The sequence below is a fragment of the Scyliorhinus canicula genome, chromosome 19, assembly GCF_902713615.1.
Source record: "Scyliorhinus canicula chromosome 19, sScyCan1.1, whole genome shotgun sequence".
In the NCBI taxonomy this organism is placed as follows: Eukaryota; Metazoa; Chordata; class Chondrichthyes; order Carcharhiniformes; family Scyliorhinidae; genus Scyliorhinus; species Scyliorhinus canicula.
Genome location: NC_052164.1, coordinates 32033757 through 32055755, shown reverse-complemented (window position 1 = coordinate 32055755; position 21999 = coordinate 32033757). Strand labels below are relative to the sequence as shown.

The 21999-nt window shown below is 44.1% G+C and overlaps 1 protein-coding gene across 1 annotated transcript in view; it reads right to left on the bottom strand.

Moving 5' to 3' along the window:
* Nucleotides 1-21999, bottom strand: part of hrob (homologous recombination factor with OB-fold) — a 107882-nt gene that overhangs the window by 11220 nt on the left and 74663 nt on the right. Inside the window, exons 7-8 of the mRNA XM_038779803.1 lie at nucleotides 12668-12808; nucleotides 8603-8711 (exon numbers count right to left, since the gene is read on the bottom strand). Coding sequence (XP_038635731.1) covers nucleotides 8603-8711; nucleotides 12668-12808 — 250 coding nt within the window. The remainder of the gene's footprint in view (nucleotides 1-8602; nucleotides 8712-12667; nucleotides 12809-21999) is intronic.

The following is a 21999-nucleotide window of genomic DNA, read 5'->3' as shown; positions in this document are numbered from 1 at the left end:
GAGTACACTAACATTAAAATCAAATTTTGATTGCTAATTTCAGAGAAGATACTGCCAAATGAAAATATTTCCATGGTCAATTAACTTGACAGATCCTGTGCTAGCTGACTTCTATTAATTTGATCAAGAATCAGATTTGCTTTCCGGTCGTAGATGCTAATCTTGGTGCTTAAGTTTGAATACAAAATTCAGGACCAGCTCAGAACTTTGTCTTGCTCCAAGCACATTTGGAAATTTTTAAATTTTGAATGTAAATCCATCTGCTGTGGAATTAAAGCAAATAATTATTTTGAATCTTAAAACTTGAGTATGTAGACATATGCCGCATATGTAGACAGAAACCACTCCACCCCCACACATCCCCTTTCCAAAGGAAAAACACACCAAATAATTTGTTCATCTTGATAATCTGTAAACCACTTATCCATAGTATTAGAGATTATTATTATTATTTTTTTTAAAAAAGTACCCAAGCTCCCAAACAACCAATCCAAATCTGCTAACATTTAGCATGGCCAATCCACCTAGCCTGCACATCTTTGGATTGTGGGGGCAATCCACACAAGCACGGGTAGTATGTGCAAACTCCACACGGACAGTGGCCCAGAGCTGGGATCGAACCCGAGACCTCGGCGCCGTGAGGCAGCAGGGCTAACCCACTGCGCCACCGTGCTGCCTTAGAGAATTTTTTGCCATATATCAGAATTTTATGGCCATTCTTCCAGGAAAAAGATTTAAAAGCAATTTAGTTCAAGTATCGCCTTTAAATGGTTGATCTGCCTAGGTTTAAAAAGGAAATCACAGGCATTGTGAAAACATCTATTAAAACCAGATACTGATGCTACACAAGACAATAGGGGAGTCGTATCATCTCAGAGGTTCCCAGCTGTCGGTGGATGAAACACTTTTCAAATGAAGCTAGTTTCAGTAGGGAAAAACAGCAGATTTTTGCTATGAGCTTGTGGCCAACCTTCAGACAATGACCAAGAGTCAGGAACCAAGGCCCAGCTTGCGGTGCGAGAAAAGCAAATTTTTTTGTTTTACATTAGTAGTCAGGTTTTGTTAAAGGCAAGGGCTTTCAATGAGGAAAAGTGGTTAGAAATGCTCCAGGATAGTCAAAAGACACTCGATTAAGTCAAGTAAGAAACCACCGATGTTGGCGGTGGGGGAAGGATGGCAGTTGTACTGATTGCATCAAGTGAAATCTGATCATCGTTGTTACACTTTGTATGTTCCCTTACTGTGAAATGAAACCACTTAATAATTCACTCAAGCTTCATTTCACCTTGCAAAGATTGAAGTACATGTGAGACACGAGTCTGTGTTCAGGTTACAAAGGAACATTATTGTTTTATATTCTTGGGTGATGCTATTATAACAAACAGATCTATGGCAATAAGATTCAACTTGCAGAAATGCACAGATTGCGAACAGGAGTGACGGATGCCACTGAACCCAAGAATGTTTCAAAAGCAGCAGCCAATTTGCGTCAAGTAAAGTATCCCAAACAGCAAGATGTCAAATGTCCAAAATCTGTGTATAGTAATGTTGATTAGGCAAATGAACACTGGGAGAACTTTTTTTTGTTTGAAACTGCCTTGTGAACTTTTATACTGGTAAACAGAACCCAGTGTAAAATCATCTGAAAGACATAACTAACAGAAGAAAACAGTAATATTCTAAAAAAGGTATTCTTCTGCAATAGTTAGTGAATTATCTGCTTTGAGGGTCATTTTTTAGTCTTTGCATGTTAATTAAACTATAAACTGTGCTACAAAACAAGTATTTTTACATCTGCCAATATAAAGACCATTGCTGAAAAGGTGCCATGTTGGATGATGCCTAGATCCGATTTGCTTTCAATTATCAGAGTCAAAAAGCCTGCTGACAAATGTTAGCAGATTTGGATTGGTTGTTTGGGAGCTCCCTGGATGGCTGCAAATTCACCCAGTAACTTTCTGCCTACATTGCTAGGCAAGTTTCAGCTTTGACCTTTGGTCAGTGCAGAGTCAAGAGGCGGTAAGGATATTACAACTGATCTTAATGCATACTGTAAAAAGGTGGAATTAGTGGAATTCTTAATCACCACCCAGTGATCCTGGTGGAAAATACACACTTTCAATGTCAGTCGTGATGTTCCCTGCAGCCAAAATAGTGTGCAGGCTCTATTGAGCTGAACCCATTAACCAGTGTCGATCAGCCAGGTGTGGTAGGTGTTGGGTTCTGTTGTCTTGCTTTTGCAATGATGCTCACAGAACTGATGTGTACTTAGAATGAAGATTTATTGACCTTCCTGTTGCTTGCCATTTTAACAAAAGACCCTACTCCCATGCCCACATGTCTGTTCTTGGCCTGCTGCAATGTTCCAGTGAAGCGCAACGCAAACTGGAGGAACAACATCTCATCTTCCGGTTAGGCACACGACAGTCTTCCAGCCTGAACATCGAATTCAACTTCAGATGATCAGCTCTACCCCACCTCGACCCATTTGTTTTCATTTCATTTGAACAGTCTTTTACCATTTCTTTCTTTCTTAATATACATTTAATTCCCCTTCCCGCCACAATCTTATCCTCCTTTCCTCATCCTTTCTCCTCTTTGCTTCCCCCTTCCCCACATCTGCAGTTCATCCTCTGATGTTAGTTTCCCTGCTGTTTGGCCTTTCACATCTTTTGTCCTCTCTGGGGACTGGTATTAGCACTCTTTCCCCTTAGTTTCTGTGGCCATTAGCACCTGGTTTCTCTGGGTTTCTGTGGCTATGACTCATCTTTCATTCTCACTCCACAGTATAAATATTTCCCACTTTCTCTGTCTGTTAGCTTTGACAAAGACTCAGACTCAAAACTTTAGGTCTTTTCTCTCCCTACAGATGCTGCCAGACTTGCTGAGATTTACCAGCATTTTCTTATTCGCCCCCCTCTTTGCTTTTAGTGCCTATTTGCGACGGTTCCTTTTATCTTTGCTGCAAGCTATCTTTTGAGTGCTCTTCGTCTTTTGTTTGGCGTTGGTATCACCCATCTTGTCGCTGGCCTGTGCCATGGAATCAGTGTGTTGTGCAGAGACGTCTCGTGTCTGCATACTTCTGAGGGATTGTGCGGTGGTAGTTAAGTCAGCACATTCAGCGACCAGCTGCAGAGCTGGATTGCCTCACATTCTGGTATCTGGGTAGGGTTAGCATCCTCAGCGCTGGGAGCTGCCCCTTCCATCTTGTGCTTGAGCCCCAAGTGATGGCTCCTCGTCACTCGAGATTACTATGAAACCTCATCTTTTTCAGAAAGCCTAGGTAGGGACTCATCCTCATCATGTGATAGTATGTACATATCATCGAATGCTGTGGAGCTGCATATGGATGCTATCATTTGCTCTTTGAACTCCTCCTGCAGGGGTGTGGCCTCAAGTCTCGGGGAGTCCACTACCAGAACTTTTTCATGGGGCTGCAATGTTTCCACTTTTCCTTCTGGACCTAGTTTCTCCAGAATTGGTACAATGTTTTCTGTTTTCAGTTTGTTGAGAGCTACATCTGTTTCGACCGAGGTATCTGCTGCTGCAGCAATATTGCGATCCATTACTACAGGCGGCATCTCAAAGCATTCGCACTTCTTGGTGGCATTTCAGGCTGCGCGTCCCTTGTTATCACCTCGTCATTTCCGTCAAACCACCAATGGCCAGGTTCCCACACTTAGTTTGCCATCTCTCCCTCGAAACAGCTTTATTAGAGTTCCAAATTCGTCCAGTTCTGGCTCATCATCCAAACATGTGCTTACTTCATTGTCGTCATAGTCTTTGTAGGATTCATCAAGGTACTCATCTTTGGAATCTGTCATCAGCAAAGACTTCTGTAAAATAAGACATGCACGTGGAATTGTGTTCACACAAAGTTCAACCAATTTCAAAGTCTGCAGGGAGTCTTGCTGGAAAACTTTTATTTAATATTCCATGCTGCGGAGCTTCTGGAAGAAATTAAAGAAGTAATTTGGCACAGTTTATGTAACGTTTTGCGAGTGCTCCGGGGCAGCACGGTAGCATTGTGGATAGCACAAATGCTTCACAGCGCCAGGGTCCCAGGTTCGCTTCCCCGCTGGGTCACTGTCTGTGTGGAGTCTGCACGTTCTCCCTGTGTGTGCGTGGGTTTCCTTCGGGTGCTCCGGTTTCCTCCCACAGTCCAAAGATGTGCAGGTTAGGTGGATTGGCCATGATAAATTGCCCTCAGGGTCCAAATTGCCCCTAGTGTTAGGTGGGATTTCTGGGTTATGGGGATAGGATGGAGATATGGGCTTGGGTAGGGTGCTCTTTCCAAGAGCCAGTGCAGACTCGATAGGCCGAATGGCCTCCTTCTGCACTGTAAATTCTATGAAATTATGCTTCAGCTTCATTCTAATGGTCTTCAGTGTTCATGTTTTCATTTCTTCCAGTCGATCTGGCAGCAGGTGCATCCCATGATTTCTGGTTCGTCACAGAATGAGAATTCCCACATGTCAGGCCGCGATTCCAGCTGGTATGCTTTTTAATTACCTTGTTTGTAAAATACGCATTTGGCTCAAATGTAAACGCCAGAGTGAAGCTCATCGGCTGTGTACGCTCTGAACATTTGCTGCTCACATCTTGTAGATGCTTTAATATGGGCTCACCATGCTCTTGTCTCATGCCACTATATATGCTTTGTTGAAGATTGTTAACCAGAACCTTGGAACTCCCTCTGGCTTTTCCAGCGCCTCAATGGATTTGTCGTATTTGTTTCGCCTGGACGTTTGCTCACTTGGTTCTCATTGAGTGAGTGCACCAGCATATCTTGTTGCGAGTCACGGCAACCGTCTGACCATTCACTGTCTGGACCATACAGTTGCTCATGACTATTCAGAAGGATTTCTTCACTCGTTTCAGTTGGACTGCTCTGGCCATTTTCTGAAATTAGATCAATAAAGAACTGCTCTTCTAGAGGCGTCTCCTCCACTAATTGCTCTGATTTGGTCCATTGAAGAACGCAAAAAACACTTTTGCAAAGTGATTCGTTCAGCCGCACCTGGAGCATACCTTTCCATATGCTGGACATTGCCGTGGGCCATGTCGGTTGCCAGATTTCTGGCATAAGATGGCGGACCCGGTCAGCCACTTAAAATGGCCGTCCAGACAGAACTTTTTGTTATTGAACTGTGACACAGTGCTGGTGTCTTCCTTCATTTTGGCACCAAAATGTTTTGAGCCGAGTGTAGTGATTTGCTGTGCTGCCAACTCACTCGCATGGCAAATTTTAATTACTTTATCCAATATCAAATCTTCTTCCCACAGCAACTCACGGAGCTCATCATTTGATATGCCAAATAGTATTTGCTCGCAGATCATTGAAGATTTTAGATTACTGAAATTGCAGGACTGGGCAGGTCAGTGACAAAACTGTCGAAATATTTGTCTGGTTTCTGGGTACACATATGTAAAATCTATTTTTCAAACGTCTCATTCTTTTTGGGACGAGTAATGCCAATCGAAGTACTCAGTCACTTGATCGTATCTGTTGCTTTCGTCTTCGCTATCGAAAGCAAACATATTGTAGATTTTGATTGCTTCTGGACCTGCCACTAAGAGCAGCAATGCAATGTGCCTCTCGTCAGGCTGCGCCTGGAGGCCAAGGGCTGAAACATAAAGCTTAAACAGCTGTTTGAAAACGTGCCAGTTTTTGTCTACGTTACCAGATACTTGAAGCTGGTAGAGTCCCTTTAAACTCTCCAACTCGAGCTTCAGTCTTTTATTGCATTGAGTCGCCATAGGCCATAGTTTACCAGGTCGGCTGAAGAATCTTCTTTCCGTTTCATTCTTCGGCTGGTTTTGGATTGGATTGGATTTTGTTTATCGTCACATGTACCGAGGTACAGTGAAAAGTATTTTTTGTAAGCAGCTCAACAGATCATTAAGTACATGAAAAGAAAAGGAAATAAGAGAAAATATGAAATAGGGCACCACAAGGTGCACAATGGAACTACAAAACTGGCATCGGGTGAAGCATACAGGGGTGGAGTGTTAATTAGATCAGCCCACAAGAGGGTCGTTTCGGAGTCTGGCAACAGCGGGGAAGAAGCTGTTTGAGTCTGTTTGTGCATGTTCTCAGACTTTTGGATCTCCTGCCCGATGGAAGAAGTTCAAAGAGTGAGTAAGCCGGATGGGAGGGGCTTTGATTATGCTGCCCACTTTCCCAAGGCAGCGGGAGGTGTAGATGGAGTCAACAAATGGGAGGCAGGTTTGTGTGATGGACTGGGCTGTGTTCATGCCTCTGAAGTTTCTTGCGGTCTTGGGTCGAGCAGTTGCCATACCAGGCTGTGATGCAGCCAGAGAGGATGCTTTCTACGGTTCATCTGTAAAAGTTGATCGTAGCCATGATGTCCAGCCAGTGTTGGACTGGGGTGAGCAGAGTAAGACGTCTTAAACACCAGGTTAAAGTTTTGAATCACGAACTTTCGGAGCACAGCTCCTTCCTCAGATTTTTGGAGATGTGTACCGCTAGGAATTTGAAGCTGCTAATGATCTCCACCTCTGCCCTGTTGATGCTGACAGGGGTGTGTACAGTACTCTGCTTCCTTAAGTCAATGACCAGCTCTATAGTTTTGCTGGCATTGAGGGATAGATTGTTGTCGCTGCACCACTGGTTTTCCTTTGTCTTTTCTGCTGTTTCTTTAAATGTTCAACACGCTTAGTACCATGTTGTGTTCTGCTTCGCAATGATGCTCACAGAACTGCTGATGACTTACTTAGAATGAAGATTTATTGATTAACATGTGGAAGGATAACATGCAGAATATTATAGACTCGGCTGTTCTGGAATTACCCGATGTGCGACTGTCCTCATGTGCGCCTTACTGTCAACTGGCGAGTCTGCCGCATCATGTGACCAAGGTTTGACGCCACCAATTGGTTGGAGGTTGCATGGCTAACTGCATATAACCTTATTCATATACATACAAATTGCTTCACAGCTCCAGGGTCCCAGTTTGATTCCTGGCTTGGGTCACTGTGTGGAGTCTGCATGTTCTCCCCGTGTTTTCATGGGTTTCCTCCAGGTGCTCCGGTTTCCTCCCACAGTCCAAAGATGTGCAGGTTAGGTGGATTGGCTGCGCTAAATTACCCTTAGTATCCAAAAAGGTTAAGTGGGGTTACTGCGTTGCAGAGATAGGATGGAGATGTGGGCATGGGCCAGGGGCAGTGCTCTTTCCAAGGGCCGGTGCAGACTCAATGGACCAAATGGCCTCTTTCTGCACTGTAAATGTTATGATATCACCACAGTGGCAAAGGCCTCAGGCAATCAACAGATGGAGAAAAAGTGTAAAGAATCTGACAGAAAATACATAAAAATAAATGATCAAGAATCAAGACCTTCAAGAGATGATAAGAAATGGGAAGGGAAAAACAAAGTTAACTCGATATGCAGCTTTTGGGGCCCATAATTTATCACAAAGCTAGTTTCTGATTTTAGTTGGGTGAAGCAGCATTCATATCTTTCTTGGAAAAAAAACTTCAATTGTGGAATAGTACCTAGCATAAGTCTTTGGTTTTAAAAAGTAGATCAAGAAGGGCGACACCGGATTGCGCCTCGGTCATCAAACTAGAATAATCACAACTAAATGCCCGTTAGGCAACAGTAACTTAGGAAAGTGACATTTCAGCAGGAGTTTCCAGCCGGACCCACCGATCCTCTGCTGTGGGCTCCACAGCGGCAGAAGGTGTGAACAATAGGAAACCCCATTAACAGCAGCAGACCAGAAGTTCCCACTGCCAGCCAATGGCAGACCACCTCCAACACCACTACACACACTGCGGGGGATGTGGCAATCCCGCCTATGATCTAATAAAGCTAAAACAACAAAATAAGCACCGATTCTCATTAAAATTAAAGGAAAATTCGCAACTAAACCATCTCAATCTCTGCCTACAAGATAGTCCAGAGCCTGTTGTACCCATTATACCGTCTTATGGGGAGGCAGTGGCATCATGGTATTGTCATTGGATGAGTAAATCAGAGTCCCGAAGTAAGGCTCTGGAGACCCAGGTTCAAATACAACCACTGCAGGTGGTGAAATTTGAATTCAATAAAAATCTGGAATTAAAAGTCCAAATGATGACCTTGAAACCGTTGTCAATTGTTGTATAAACCCATCTGGTTCACGAATGTCCTTTAGGGAAGAAAGTCTGCAGTCCTTACCTGGTCTGGCCTAAATGTGACTCCAGACCCACAGCTACGTACTCGACTATTAACTACCCCTCAAGGGCAACTAGGGATGGACAATAAATGTTGGCACAGCCTGCGACACCCACGTCCGAAAATGAATAAAATGTTTTAACAGAAGGTACCAAACACATTGGCCACAGCTTGACAGGAGGGTAGAATGGACTATGGGAAATGATTAAAAGAACTGGATTAACAGAGTTCCTAATCAATCTACACTAAACCCAATGAGATAACTTAAAAGACATATACAATTTTCTAAAACCATACGTATTATGAAGTCTAGGTTGATCCAAATCACTAAAAAATATCACACCTACATTGATTTAGCTTGTTCTAGTTATTGTAGCAGTTCAACAATCAAACTCTGTGAAAACTTAAAGAAACCTCTACCTGATGGATCCTTAAAAACAGCACTAGCATCCGTGTTTGTACGCGTCAGTGACTTTACAAGTACCGCCATATTGGGGACCTTGCCTTTTGGAAGCTGCTTTAAGGCTGCCTATAGAAACAGTGAAGAGTTGGTTAAAATATTGGAGAATTTTCATCTATCATGTTAAATTATAGAAATAAGTTCAACAGAGCAAATAAGTTCAACAGAACAAAGTCTGACACAAACTAACAAGTGCACTGATTTAAAGCAGCAAAATACTTGCTACATTTAATTTTAAAGAAACACAATAAATTTTAAAATAATTTATACAGTACTTAAGACCTCGAGATGACCTGAAGCAAGTACATTTCTAAGTGTAATGTAGAAAACACAGCAATCAATTTACACACAGCAGGGTCTCTCAAAACAGTCACGTGATAGTGGCCCCGATTCTCCCGACCTGCCACTAAATGCTCCTGTCAGCGCGGAAACTAAAGTGATTCCCGCTGGTGCTAGGAGTGCACCCAATATGCCATGCAATGGCATTTTGAATTTCTTTTCCCCTCAAAACAGGTTTTTAGTCCCTTTCCATGGCACATCAGGTCTCTTGCTAGAACGGAGCTGGGTGGGACGCAATCTCTGACTGGTCCTGCATCTCAAGAGTGCTATTTTTAATAGGCACCCCGATCTCAAGGAGCTGCTCCCGCACCCTGGCCCCCTCAATCACTGGCAGGGCTATCACCCCCATCCCCCAAAACAAAATCACTGGCAAGGGCTCCCCCAGGGCCTGCCTTTGGCAGTGCCAAACTGACACCATGCGTAGGGGTGAGCACCATTCCTATAAAGGGCCTCCATGGTGCCGAAGGGAGTCCTTCATGGGAGATGGGGTTGGGGAGTCCAGTGTTGGGCTGAAGGGGCTCAGGTCAGGAGTCGTTTGACTGGTCTTCCCACCTGCAGTCTTCAAACCTATTAAAGAGTCACTTAGTATCTACAAAGAATAATACAGCACAGGTACAGGCCCTTTGGCCCTCCAAGCCTGCGCCGATCACACGTCCTATCTAACCCAACCGCCTGTATCCTTCTATACCCTCTCTGTTCATGTGTCTATCCAGATAAGTCTTAAAGGTCACTAACTTATCTGCCTCAACCACCTCACTTGGCAGTGCATTCCAGGCCACCACCACCCTCTATGTGAAAACCTTTCCCCGCACATCTCCACTGAACCCTTCCCCCACCCCCTCACCTTGAACTTGTGCCCCCTTGTAATTGTCATTTCTGCCCTGGGAAAAAAATCTCCAACTGTTCACCCGATCTATACCCCTACTAATTTTATAAACAAATTAAAGGTTTTGTCATAAAAAAGTAAAACAGCAGCACCTGCTCCTTTTAGGAAGCACCCGAGAAAAAGTGTCAGTAAAAATAAACTCTGGTTTGGAAAAGGCCTGCTCGCTGGAGTTAATCGATTCCTGCAGAGTTATATAAATAAACAATCCAAAATTCTCTCTTTGAAATTGCCTCGACCTATTAATCAAAACGCTGTTAGCAGGCAATGGTGTGTAAAATTGAATGGAAACAATACAGTTCAAAGCTTCTAGGCATACACCACAGCCTTTCATACTTTTAAAAGGATGACATTCTCTGAGATAACTACATCAAATGTTTCCACCACTTTCAAAGGAATTCTTTTATTTTCATCTCAGACCTTTAAACTTGGCGGACTAACAGACTGTTTAGCAGACCTGGCTACTCAGTTGCTTTCCTTGCACCAATTAATGCCAGCTGGACTCTAGGTTGGGGGAGGAAGCGGCTGGAGCATTCCAGCCGCAAGCACCGGCAAGTAGAAGTTAAACAGCTCTGAGCTATTTGCATGTTCCCGCCAGGTTGGGAAGTTTGGTGGGGCGCCAGAAAACTTAATGGCGACTGAGCCAGGCCAAGAGACTCACAACGAGTTTGACACCTTGCGCGGATCCCAATTTAGCCAGGATTCAGCAGGCCATCCCGAATCAAGGGGCTAGCAGGCTGTTCAGGAGAATCCCAGCAAATAATCTGCTATAGTGTTGCTGGCTCCAAGTAAGTCTCCAAATCGGAATTAGAGTTAGAGATTTCGGAGTGTTCAGACTGGCTCACCTGAAAAATTATGCGGGACATGTTAGTCAGAAAAGAAGCCACGTCTAACTGCTGGGGAACGATGCAAAGGGCACCCTACTGACAACACCCTCCCACCCCCCTAAGCTATTCAGTGTGCCAGTAAATGAAGACTTACCAAAATATGGCAGTTAATAGTTTGGTTTCCCGAAACACCATGAAGGACAAATCAGAAAAGGTGTGTTCTGCATTTCTAAAGAGGGTTGGTTTGGATGCCTAGGCCAGAAATGCAAAGCTCTATCCTAGTGCAAATAAAGTGGCAATCCAACAGTGACCGGCACTCAGAAGATTCGGCCCCTTGTTTCAATACAGATTCCTCGGAATCATGCAGGCATTGCAATTGCTTGCGCATGGTGAAATTCTGAAAGTATTTTAAAAATAATTATGAAGCTTAAGCAAAGCTTCAATGACAATGGCCATTTGAGGTTTAGCAGCTCTCAATTAAAACAATCAATAACTATTAGTATTGAAATGTAAGATAAGTGAATGCAAGGATTCAAAAGAAAATATGAACTGATTAAAAACTGTTGAGAAGCCCAATCTTCTGCAATGGTTCAATTGGTAAAGACTGCACTGTAAAGTCTATGATAATTCTATGACAGTGTGCATGTCTGTGGCACTGACTGAAAGACACAAGGTTAGGTCCTCACTGTGTACAAATTTCCACAGGGTGGCAGTAGGGGTGTAGCAATTGGAACCTGCCAAAACTCTGGACTCGCAAGAATGGCACTTGGGTGAAATACAGGACAACAGCCACCATCAGCTACATTCCAGCAAGAATCAATGTTTTGGGGAAAGGAGGGGTAAATGACAAGTATCAGAGTTGTTCTAAGGAGCTGAGCAACACCAACTAAATAATACTAGTTCCAGCAGGGTGCAATGAAACTAATAATCACCTTCTTTTAGAAATGCTGGGCTCCTCTGGATACCAATTTTCTTTCCCAAAAATGATTCAGGGTGCAAGTACAGTGAATGTTTGTTGGCAAATGACAGCAATAATGCTAACTAGAACGAGGGAAAAATTAATTGGGTAAGTGTCTCAATTGATGGTGTAACAATGCATTACATGTAATTACAGCAATGCGATGCTGTTGACAGGTAGTTCCACGGTTTCCGTTGAAGGGACACCAATATATTTCAAAATCAGGACAGTGAGACTTGGAGAACTTGGTGATTATGTTCCCACACCAGGTTACATTGGTCCCGTTTTTGTGGACAGGACATACCTGGGCAATTATGTACATTGCCAGGTTGATGCCAGTGTTGTAGCTGCACTGGAACAACTTGGCTAGGGGTGTGACTAATTATGGAGCACAAGTTTTCAGTATTATTGCCAAATGTTGGAAAGGCTCAGCCTCGAGTATCCAGTGCCTTCAACCATTTACAAATGAAAAGCAGAGGCGCGGGCCTAAGTATGACTACTCTTCAGAGAGGGAGACAGGCAGAATGGGCTGAAAAATGTATTAGGTAGCAGTTTGATAAAACAGGGTGGCTTGCTAGGTTACCTTAAAGGACAATGAGGAGTCAACTACTGAAGTTAGACTCTTGAGTATTATAACATACTGAAGAAAGACTAAATTCAGAATGCACCTGACCCAGCTATTGGCTACCTTTCAAGAGGTAGTTCAAGCAAAGTCGATCTGGAGTCACACATGGACAAGGCTGAGTAAAAGCAGGCAAGATTCCTTCCCGCAAGACATTTTGTGAACCATTGTTAGATATTTCCCCCCCCCCCAGATTTATTTAATAAATTGAATTATTTATAAACTTCGATTTGAATGCTTGTCTCAGGATTCCTAGTTCAGCCCTCTAGATTAGAAGATTGGGAACATAGTCACAAGACCCCAACAATGAGATTATCAAGGAGAATAAGTTGTGAAATAAAAAGGTGAAAAGGCTGGACAGAATGTCACGACTGCAACTGTTATTGTAAACCATACCTTTCGTAGAACCATGACAATGCTATAGCTGCGAAGGAAACAGTCAGCATCTTCCTCATCCAGTCTTAACTCTGCTTTCATGGCAGCCCATGGGCCTTTCCCAAAGTCATCTTCAATAGATTGTTGAGAACTAGGAACTCCCTTAAATGGAAAATCAAAAATTATGGCCCACATTGAAAATATTGCAAAATATTAAATAGCATTTTCCACATTCAATAAATTAGACAACAGCACTGAAAAATCAAAACAACATTCTAATCCCAGTTTGTGCTTCCAGCAGTCCTGTTCCGTGCTGCCTTTGTACTCCCTTGCCAGCTCATCCATCTTTAATATTACAGCAAAAATTCACACACTGAACTTGTAGAATATATATTCACCTCAAGGGAAGAACGTAGTTCAGAGAACAAAGAATGAATTAAAATAAATCAATAATAAAAAAAATGCAGTTTCTCAACCAACACAGAACTATCAGTAACAGTCACACAAGACAGTGGATGTTGCCTTTAACAGAAAATCAAAATACTAAGGATGATTTGACGTAAAGCAGTCACACTTTTTCCTGGTAAACAATTTTCAGGAATTATGAAGGTCAAATGCCCACGATTAATCAATCATCTACTCCTGTCTAACTTCATTCAAGGTTGCTGTCACTGAAGCAAAAATACAGCTTGGCACCACTGATCCCTCTCCTGTGCAGTCTGCAGCCTCAAGTGCTCTCCATTTATTGTTTCACTGATGGGATCAATCGACCATTTGTGCTGAAAACTACAACTTCAGCCAGCACCAACATGGGTGCTTTGCCTTTGCAAAGACAATCTGCAGTCACCTAATGAAAGTATCACAGCTGTTAATCCCAATTGTTAAAGTCAATCCCACATTGGTCAGTCACCCGAAGCCTTGATACTTGTTAGCACTGTAGCCTGCTTATACGAAGTATCCTTTGCAGGGAGAAGATTACAAAATTCAGAATCTACAATTTTCAACATTTAACTTGCATGGTCTATTGCTGTAAAGGGTGCACGGGTGTGATAAGACACTGAAAACTGGATCTCTGGCTGCATGGCTATTGTTTTAACTTAACCAAGGAGAAAGTCAGGTCCTGCAGGAGACCTGTGCACGCTGGAGTTTCAAAACATGAGAAATAAACTGACACCGCAGTGAGGGCTGTGAGGTATAGCATTGTCATGGTTCTACGAAAGGTATGGTTTACAATAACAGTTGCACTTGTGACATTCTGTTGCTTTGTTTCCTTTTTATACAGATAAGGAGTCAATCTAAAGGAGCTGGGAACTTAAAAAAGGGTTAAGCGAACATTTAGCTTTGCAATATTTAACAGAAGGGGTATTTGTTTTGTAAAAAGTATAGAGGAATGGCATAGCAGCTATAATCTTGGAGTGAATATCCTGCACACTTTGCAATCCGGAACTGGAGCAGCAGCTGGCACCACGGAGGGGCATCTGTGAGGTAGAGAGCTTCATGGATAGCACATTTATGATTACGGTCACACCACAGCTCAAGAGCATACATGGAGAAAAGGAATGGCTGACCAACAAGCAGCCAAGTTGACAGGCATGTCGTGCAGGAATCCTGAGCGCACCTCAATCTCCATTCAGTTCCAAATACTGAGAGTTCAGCCTGGGGAAAATCCATACTCCTCCAGCTGCCTCAGACGTACAGCAAAGCACAAAGAGGAGCAATGATGATAGGAGATTTGATAGTGAAGGGAATATACGGGATTTTCTGCAGCTGCAGATATGAATCCAGGGTGGCGAGTTGCCCTGCTGGTGCCAGGTCAAGAATGTCATTGAACAGTTGCAGGGTGAACAGCCAGAAGCTGTGGTCCACATCAGTTCCAACAATATGGGTGGGTCCTTGTAGAATATATATTCACCTCAAGGGAAGAACGTAGTTCAGAGAACAAAGGGTCAAAAATGATGTGGTCCTGCAGTCAGAATTTCAGAAGCTAGGTTGGTAATTAGCAAGCAGGATCTAAGAGTAGTCATTTCCGTATTACTCAAATTATGACACAAAATAAAAAAAGTGTATAGAAATAAGAGGTTAAAGCAGAAGAATGAATAGCCAGAAAGTAGGTGTAGGAAAGGCATTAGGTTCCTGAGACATTTGAGACAATTTCTAGGAGAGATGGGGCCTGTACAGGCCGATGCACCTAAACAAAGCCAGGATCAATTTCCCTATGAGACGACTTGCTAGTGCTATTGGGGAAGGTTTAATTAATAGACAGGATTTGAAAACTAAAGGGTAATTCTAGACAAGAATACCAAGTGCACAGATAGCACGAGAGTGAGAAATAGCCAAATTATTAGGTGGGCCCAGAATAGGGAGAAACAATAAAGTCTAAATTGGGGCTACAGTGAACATTTGCAGCATGGTAAATAAGATTGGTGAGCTGCAGAAGCAAATAGCTATGTGGAACTATAACATGTGGCAATAAGGGAGACCTGGCTAACAAAGGTATGTCTAGGCATGAAATATTCCTGGATTCACGGTGTTGAGGAAAAAGGAAAAGGGAGGTCGTACAATTGATGTATAATATTGCAGAGCACGAGAAAGGGGGAGCAAGGCATCAAGGACAGAATTTATTAGATGAGACCCAATGAATAAAAAATGTGCAATTATATTACTTGTCGTATAGTCTACAGGCCGAGTGGAACAGATGTTGAGGAACAAATTTGCAAGGATATTAATAAAGTGTGATGCAAGAAATATTGAATAGTTATAATGGCAGACTTTAATTATTTGACTATAGATGTGCAAGTGTTCCTAATGTTCATTCAGAATAATGTTCTGCATAGCCCATGACTGGAAAGGGATCCACAAATGGAACCTCACCAGTCTAACGGAGGAAGTAAAAAAGGACCTGCAAAGATGGAACACACTCCCACTCTCCCTCGCGGGGAGAGTCCAGACGATCAAAATGAACGTACTGCCCAGGTTCCTCTTCCTGTTTAGATTCATCCCGATCTACATCCCCAAGGCCTTTTTCAAAGCGCTGGACAAACTAATCATGGAGTTCGTATTGGGGGGGGGGGGGGGGGGGTTTAAAAATGCTAGGATCCCAAAGAAGGTCCTACAAAAAACCAAATCCAGGGGGGGGGCTAGCCCTCCCAAACCTACAATTCTACTACTGGGCGGCAACAGCCGAGCAAGTAAGAGGATGGATACAGGAGCCAGAGGCCGAGTGGGTGCACGCGGAGGAGGCCTCCTGCGTGGGGACCTCCCTCCGGGCCCTCGCCACGGCAGCACTCCCATCCTCACCCAAAAAACACTCCAGCAGCCCGGTGGTGATAGCCACCCTCCAATCCTGGAACCAACTGCGGCAGCAATTTGGCCTGACCAAAATGTCTGACAAAGCTCCCATCTGCTGCAACAACCATAGGTTCACACCAGCACTGACTGACGCCACCTTCAAAAGGTGGAGGCAGGACGGAGGGACACTGACAGTCAGGGACCTATACACGGACGGCAGGATCGCAACACTGGACGAACTGAGAGAGAAATTTCGGCTAGCCAGGGGGAACGAGCTACGGTATCTGCAGTTCAAAAACTTCTTACGAAAGGAGACAATGACGTACCCACAACCGCCACGACAGACACTACTGGAAGAACTACTGGACGCAAGTATCCTAGATAAAGGAAACTGTAGTGACATGTACGACCGACTGACAGAAAGGGCCGACACCGTACTGGACGCAACAAGAAAGAAATGGGAGGACCACCTGGGGATTGAGATAGGATGGGACTCTGGAGCGAAGCACTGCATAGGGTCAACTCCACCTCCACGTGCGCAAGGCTCAGCCTGACGCAGCTAAAAGTGGTACATAGAGCCCACCTAACAAGAACCTGTATGAGTAGGTTCTTCCCGGAGGTGGAGGATAGATGTGAACGGTGCCAAGTAGGCCCGGCCAACCACGCCCACATGTTCTGATCTTGCCCCAGACTGGTGGAGTACTGGACAGCCTTCTTCGAGGCAATGTCCAAAGTGGTGGGAGTGAGGGTGGAGCCATGCCCAAAGGTGGCGGTCTTGGGGGTCTCGGACCAGCCAGATCTGTTCCTGGGGAAGAGGGCGGACGCCCTTGCCTTTGCCTCCCTGATCGCCCGTCGTAGAATCCTGTTTGGCTGGCGGTCAGCAGCACCACCCAGAGCTGCAGACTGGCTGTCCGACCTTTCGGAATCTCTCCAAATGGAGAAAATTAAATTCTCCATCCGAGGGTCGGACGACGGCTTCCACAGAACGTGGGAGCCATTGACGCGACTGTTCCGGGACCTGTTTGTGGCCAACGAACAAGAGGAAGAATAGCCAGGTAGACAAGAATCAGGGGAACTTAGTCAAGAATCAGGGGAGGGTAGCCAAGGCATGAAAGGGAGAGGGGGACAGGGAGGGAGGGGGGGCGGCTAAACCTGTAGAAAGAAAGGCGACCCACGGGGGGGTGGGGGGGGAAGACAGCTGAACTTGAGGAGGGAGGGGCGAACCGTGGAGGAAGGGGGGGGGGAGACAGGAGAGGAGAACCAGCGGGATGAGGCGGGGGGTAGGGAAACGGGAGCCGGAAGGAAGGCACGGGGTGCCAAAACGTGCATGACATCTCCAGGATCGGGAAACGAGGAGGTTGGGGATGGAGGACGGGACGAGCAGAGGCAGCGAGCGGGGGACGGCGGCGAGAACCGTCCGGGATTGGCGGGCGACAGCGGCACGCGACCCAGCCAGGTGTCGCACACTGCGGTTATCTCCCCGGCACCCAAATGTATATTTGCCATCCCCCCTGCCCCCCGCCTCATCCCGCTGGTTCTCCTCTCCTGTCCCCCCCCCTTCCTCCACGGTTCGCCCCTCCCTCCTCAAGTTCAGCTGTCTTCCCCCCCACCCCCCGTGGGTCGCCTTTCTTTCTACAGGTTTAGCTGCCCCCCCTCCCTCCCTGTCCCTCTCTCCCTTTCATGCCTTGGCTACCCTCCCCTGATTCTTGACTAAGTTCCCCTGATTCTTGTCTACCTGGCTATTCTTCCTCTTGTTCGTCACCCCCCCCCCCCCCCCCCCCCCCCCCCCCCGCAAACAGTCACGTACTTACATGGTGTAAATAATTCGGCCAGATGCACAGAGCTGCCGCTGTCGAGCTGGTGCACAGTACCCCACCAGTTAGTCTATTTCATATTTTATTGTATTCTATGTTGGGGTGTGCCCTTCTCTTCTAAATATATATATGTGTGTGTGTGTGTGTGTGTGTGTGTGTGTGTGTGTGTATATATAGATGTTTCTTATTCTGTGTACATAACGGTAATTATACCTTGTTCAAAAACCCAATAAAAACATATGTAAAAAAAAAGAATAAGTTCTGCAGCAGTGTTTCCAGTCCAATGAAAAAGGTGGCATTGCTAGACCTGGTTCCTGGGAGAGCTAGGCCAATTAGATCAAATGTCAGTGGGGGGAAAATGTAGTGGGGGAAGGGAGGGGGTGGTCAATTATCATTGTAGCATAAGGTTTTAAGTTAGCTGTAGAAAAAGACAAGGAACAATATAGTGCAAGAACATACTGAAGTAAAAACAAATTCAACAGGGTAAGAATGCACCTGACCCAGCTATTGGAACCAAACAGTGGCAGTCAAAACTGTTATTGAACAATGGGCTGCCTTTCAAGAGGTAGTTCAGGCATAGTCAAGGTATATTCTCATGAAGCGGAAAGGTAGAGCAAACATATTTTTTCACCTTGGCAAATCTGTATAAGTGCTCGAGTTGTCAGGCAGACAATACAATGGAGAACCAGGCTGACCATAGAAGGTTCTGAGGGGAATTGAAAAATAAAACGAGAGAATATGGAAAGAAACTGGCAACTAAAAAAGGAAATAGGCATATAAATAGTAAGAGTGATAAAAGGATTGGGGTTGACCGAAAAGGAGGGTTACAGATGAAGGAATGAGACACGGCTGAAGTATTAATACTTTGCATCTGTCTTTACCAAGGCAGGTACTGTGCAAATCAAGGTGAAAAAGCTGGTAATTTAGTGACTTTAACGGTTTGGAATCGATATGGAACATTAGGGGAGAGGCTGTTGTAGATCCAGTCTAGGGTCATAAGTTTTTGGTTAAGATCTGGCAAAGGAATAATGTTTTGTTTGACAAGGTTTGAGATTCAAGATACTTGCTAAGAGAATAAAGCCACAAGATTACGCAGGTTTTGAATGAACAAAAATAATCTTTACTTCCAATAAAACAATTTACAATATTATCTTATACTCCCAACATTTAACGTTAATTTTAGATGACAGGTGACAGGCAAACTAGTCAAACGCAGTGTACAATAAATAGCAAATGAAACAAAGGCAGATCCCAGATTTCTCAGCAACCTACCCAAATGTCAGTAAACATGTGAGCTAACCAATCTTGCTGAAAACTCCATTTGCCTCACGAGGTGTACAAACTTCTGACTTTCAAAGATCAAGAATTTCGTCAAAGCCGTTCCTGCTCAGACTACCTTAACAACTGCACGACTTCTAGGGTTTCAATCTCGACCCCCAAGACGTCACTCCCTAGGATTTCTGAGTTGGCACTCCAGTTTCTACTTAAAGGGCACGATTTCAGCAGTGTACCTGAACAGGCACTGTAATGTGGCGACTAGGGGCTTTTCACAGTAACTTCATTGCAGTGTTAATGCAAGCCTACTTGTGACAATAAAGATTATTATAGTAAGCTATAAATGGCTCCCATTGTTGCTTGTGAGCTCTAAACCTTTCCAGTACGGGGAAGTGACCTTCTGCCACATTCATGGTTCCCCAGTACATCCTCTCCATCATTGCCTATTTAAGACAGGCAGGTCTTAGGAAAATGAAATGAAAATCGCTTGTCATGAGTAGGCTTCAAGGACGTTCAAGCCCCTAGTCGCCATATTCCGGCCCTGTTCGGGGAGGCTGGTACGGGAATTGAACCGTGCTGCTGGCCTGCCTTGGTCTGCTTTAAAAGCCAGCGATTTAGCCCAGTGTGCTAAACTAGGTGACCACAGATTGGTAGATTATTTTATCTCTCAAAAACCCAAAGCAACTGGACTGTCACTGCTTTGGACCCTGTCATGAGTTACAGCTATATTCTGCATCAACTGTAATTATCTTGAAAAGAAGAATTGCTGTTCACACTTTCTGCAAGGTTCACTGTAACAAAGTGAGATTGTGTTTCGAATGGCTGCCATCACCATCACGCTTTGCAAAGTACTTGGTCTCACCTCTTGGTATAACCTCATTTGCACGTAGTCTTGGCAGTTTCCCGTTATTGTGTACATGGTACGATGACAGGCCTTCTTCTGAAGAGGGAACTTTCATAACTGCAAATGCGTGATGGGAGCTATATTTTAAAATGCTCTGTGCAGAGCTCAGCCAAGCATAAATTCAATAGTATGTTACCAGTACATGTTGCTTCTTTTCCCACACATAGTGATGCACAAGGCAGACATGCTTCCAGAATTAGTTTTTCCTCAAACTGGTCGCTAGACTGCCGCCAAAGGCTTATAGCTGGAGGGGTGCCACTCAACATTAAGCAGGGATGAGGAGTACCTCACTCTTATCGCCTACAGCTAGTGCATTGGAAGGATTTGCAGGTTGATACTCAACCTGTTGCCTCATTATGAACGCACCGTCCTTGGCCATCAAGCTTTGGGGTGGGACTCGATCCAAGAGTTTATAGCTCAGAGTCCAGGTAGCTAGCTACTCACTGTGTCACAAGACCTGCTTGCCAGTACATGTCACACTTGTGATTTAAAAAACCTTTTGATCAAATTAATTTGCAAGATTTTCAGATTAGTTTATTTTGTCAACTAGATTTGTGAAAATCTGAATTTGGTAGTTTGCCAAGTAATTCTAATTTTATTTTTAAAAAATGGCTCCCCAATACTTCTCCTGAGCCCCAATTGCATGGAGCTATCAAACACTTCCTGAGCCCCAACTAACAACATTTTTGCTGCCTGGAGCCTGTAAACTGCAGCATCTCTTCAGTATGGCATTTATCCTTTTGCAGAACACTTTTCCCTGGGCAAACACACAGATACATTGAAAATCTCGAACACTCCACCCATCCTTATGATATGTCTCCTTCCAGGGCTCACTAAAAGCTTTTAAATTAATTGTAGGTCAAACCACCATCCCCCCACCCAAAAAAAGAACTTGTGTGCTGCATTGATTACAAGCAGTGTAGACACCTCGTTTCTAATCGTAGGGCTATGTAAACCGGCCGGAAATTTTACGATCCTGCCTTCCTAGCTGTTAGCCCCTGAAGTCAATATGGTCCCAACATTTTAAGTATGATAGTCTTCAAGCTGCTTTAGTTGCATTTATCCTATTTTCTACAGTTAAACTTTGATCTTCCAGAATTAAGTTACCTGTAAAATATTACTATGAACCATGAATTAGATATTTATAATCCTGTCTGTACTTATAAAGTTGACAAATTGGCAGGAATGGATGAGATGCATCCAAAGATATGAAGGAAAGTTAGAGTGGGCACAGGTCATAATTTTCTAATCTTCATTAGACTCCGTGGTGGTGCCAAAAGGGCTGGAGAATTGCAAATGTTACATTCTGGTTCCAAAAACAAAAAGCCGAGTGCAGCATCAGAGGGCCTTAAAGAATTGAAATTTACTATGATCCCAGACCACACCCTATAATCCCAGACCAGACCCCAACAGTGGCTAGGATACTGGACCAAAACCCCAATGTTATAGTTTATTTTAAGACTGTGCAGAAAGAATGATTCGCTCCAGGAGTGATTGCATGAAAAGAAAATGGGGCTTTGGTATTTCTAAAACAAAACTTTACTATGAACACAATTAAACTTTTAACTTTGCATCCGAAAATAACAGATTACAATTAAACCCTTTAACACAACTATAGAATTTCCCATGAAACAATAAGAAACACACAGCTCTTAATCCACTTTAAAATTAGCAGGGCATAGACTAATACTTACTATATAATTGGCTCTAGTTGAAAGCCTTTCAGACTCTGGCTGAATATCTTCAAATAGCTGCCTCAACTAGGTTGTTTCAGCCTCTTCCTGGTCTTCAGACAAGACTGTTCTGCTTCAAAATATTTTTTAAAAACTATCTTACTTGGAAAGAATTTTGGACTCAGTCAGGTAGATCAGAACTCAGCTCCTCTCTCTCAAAGCTTCTCTAAACTCACTGCCTCTCTGCACGCCAGCAATTATCTCATCCTCCTAACCCTGAAAAAACATTCTCTGTGGACTGCAGAGCATATCAGCTCCCCAGGGACTTGCCCAGTCAAGCTACAGCCATTAGCCTAGACTGAAAAACATATTCCTCGCCAATGTCACCTTTTATTCACT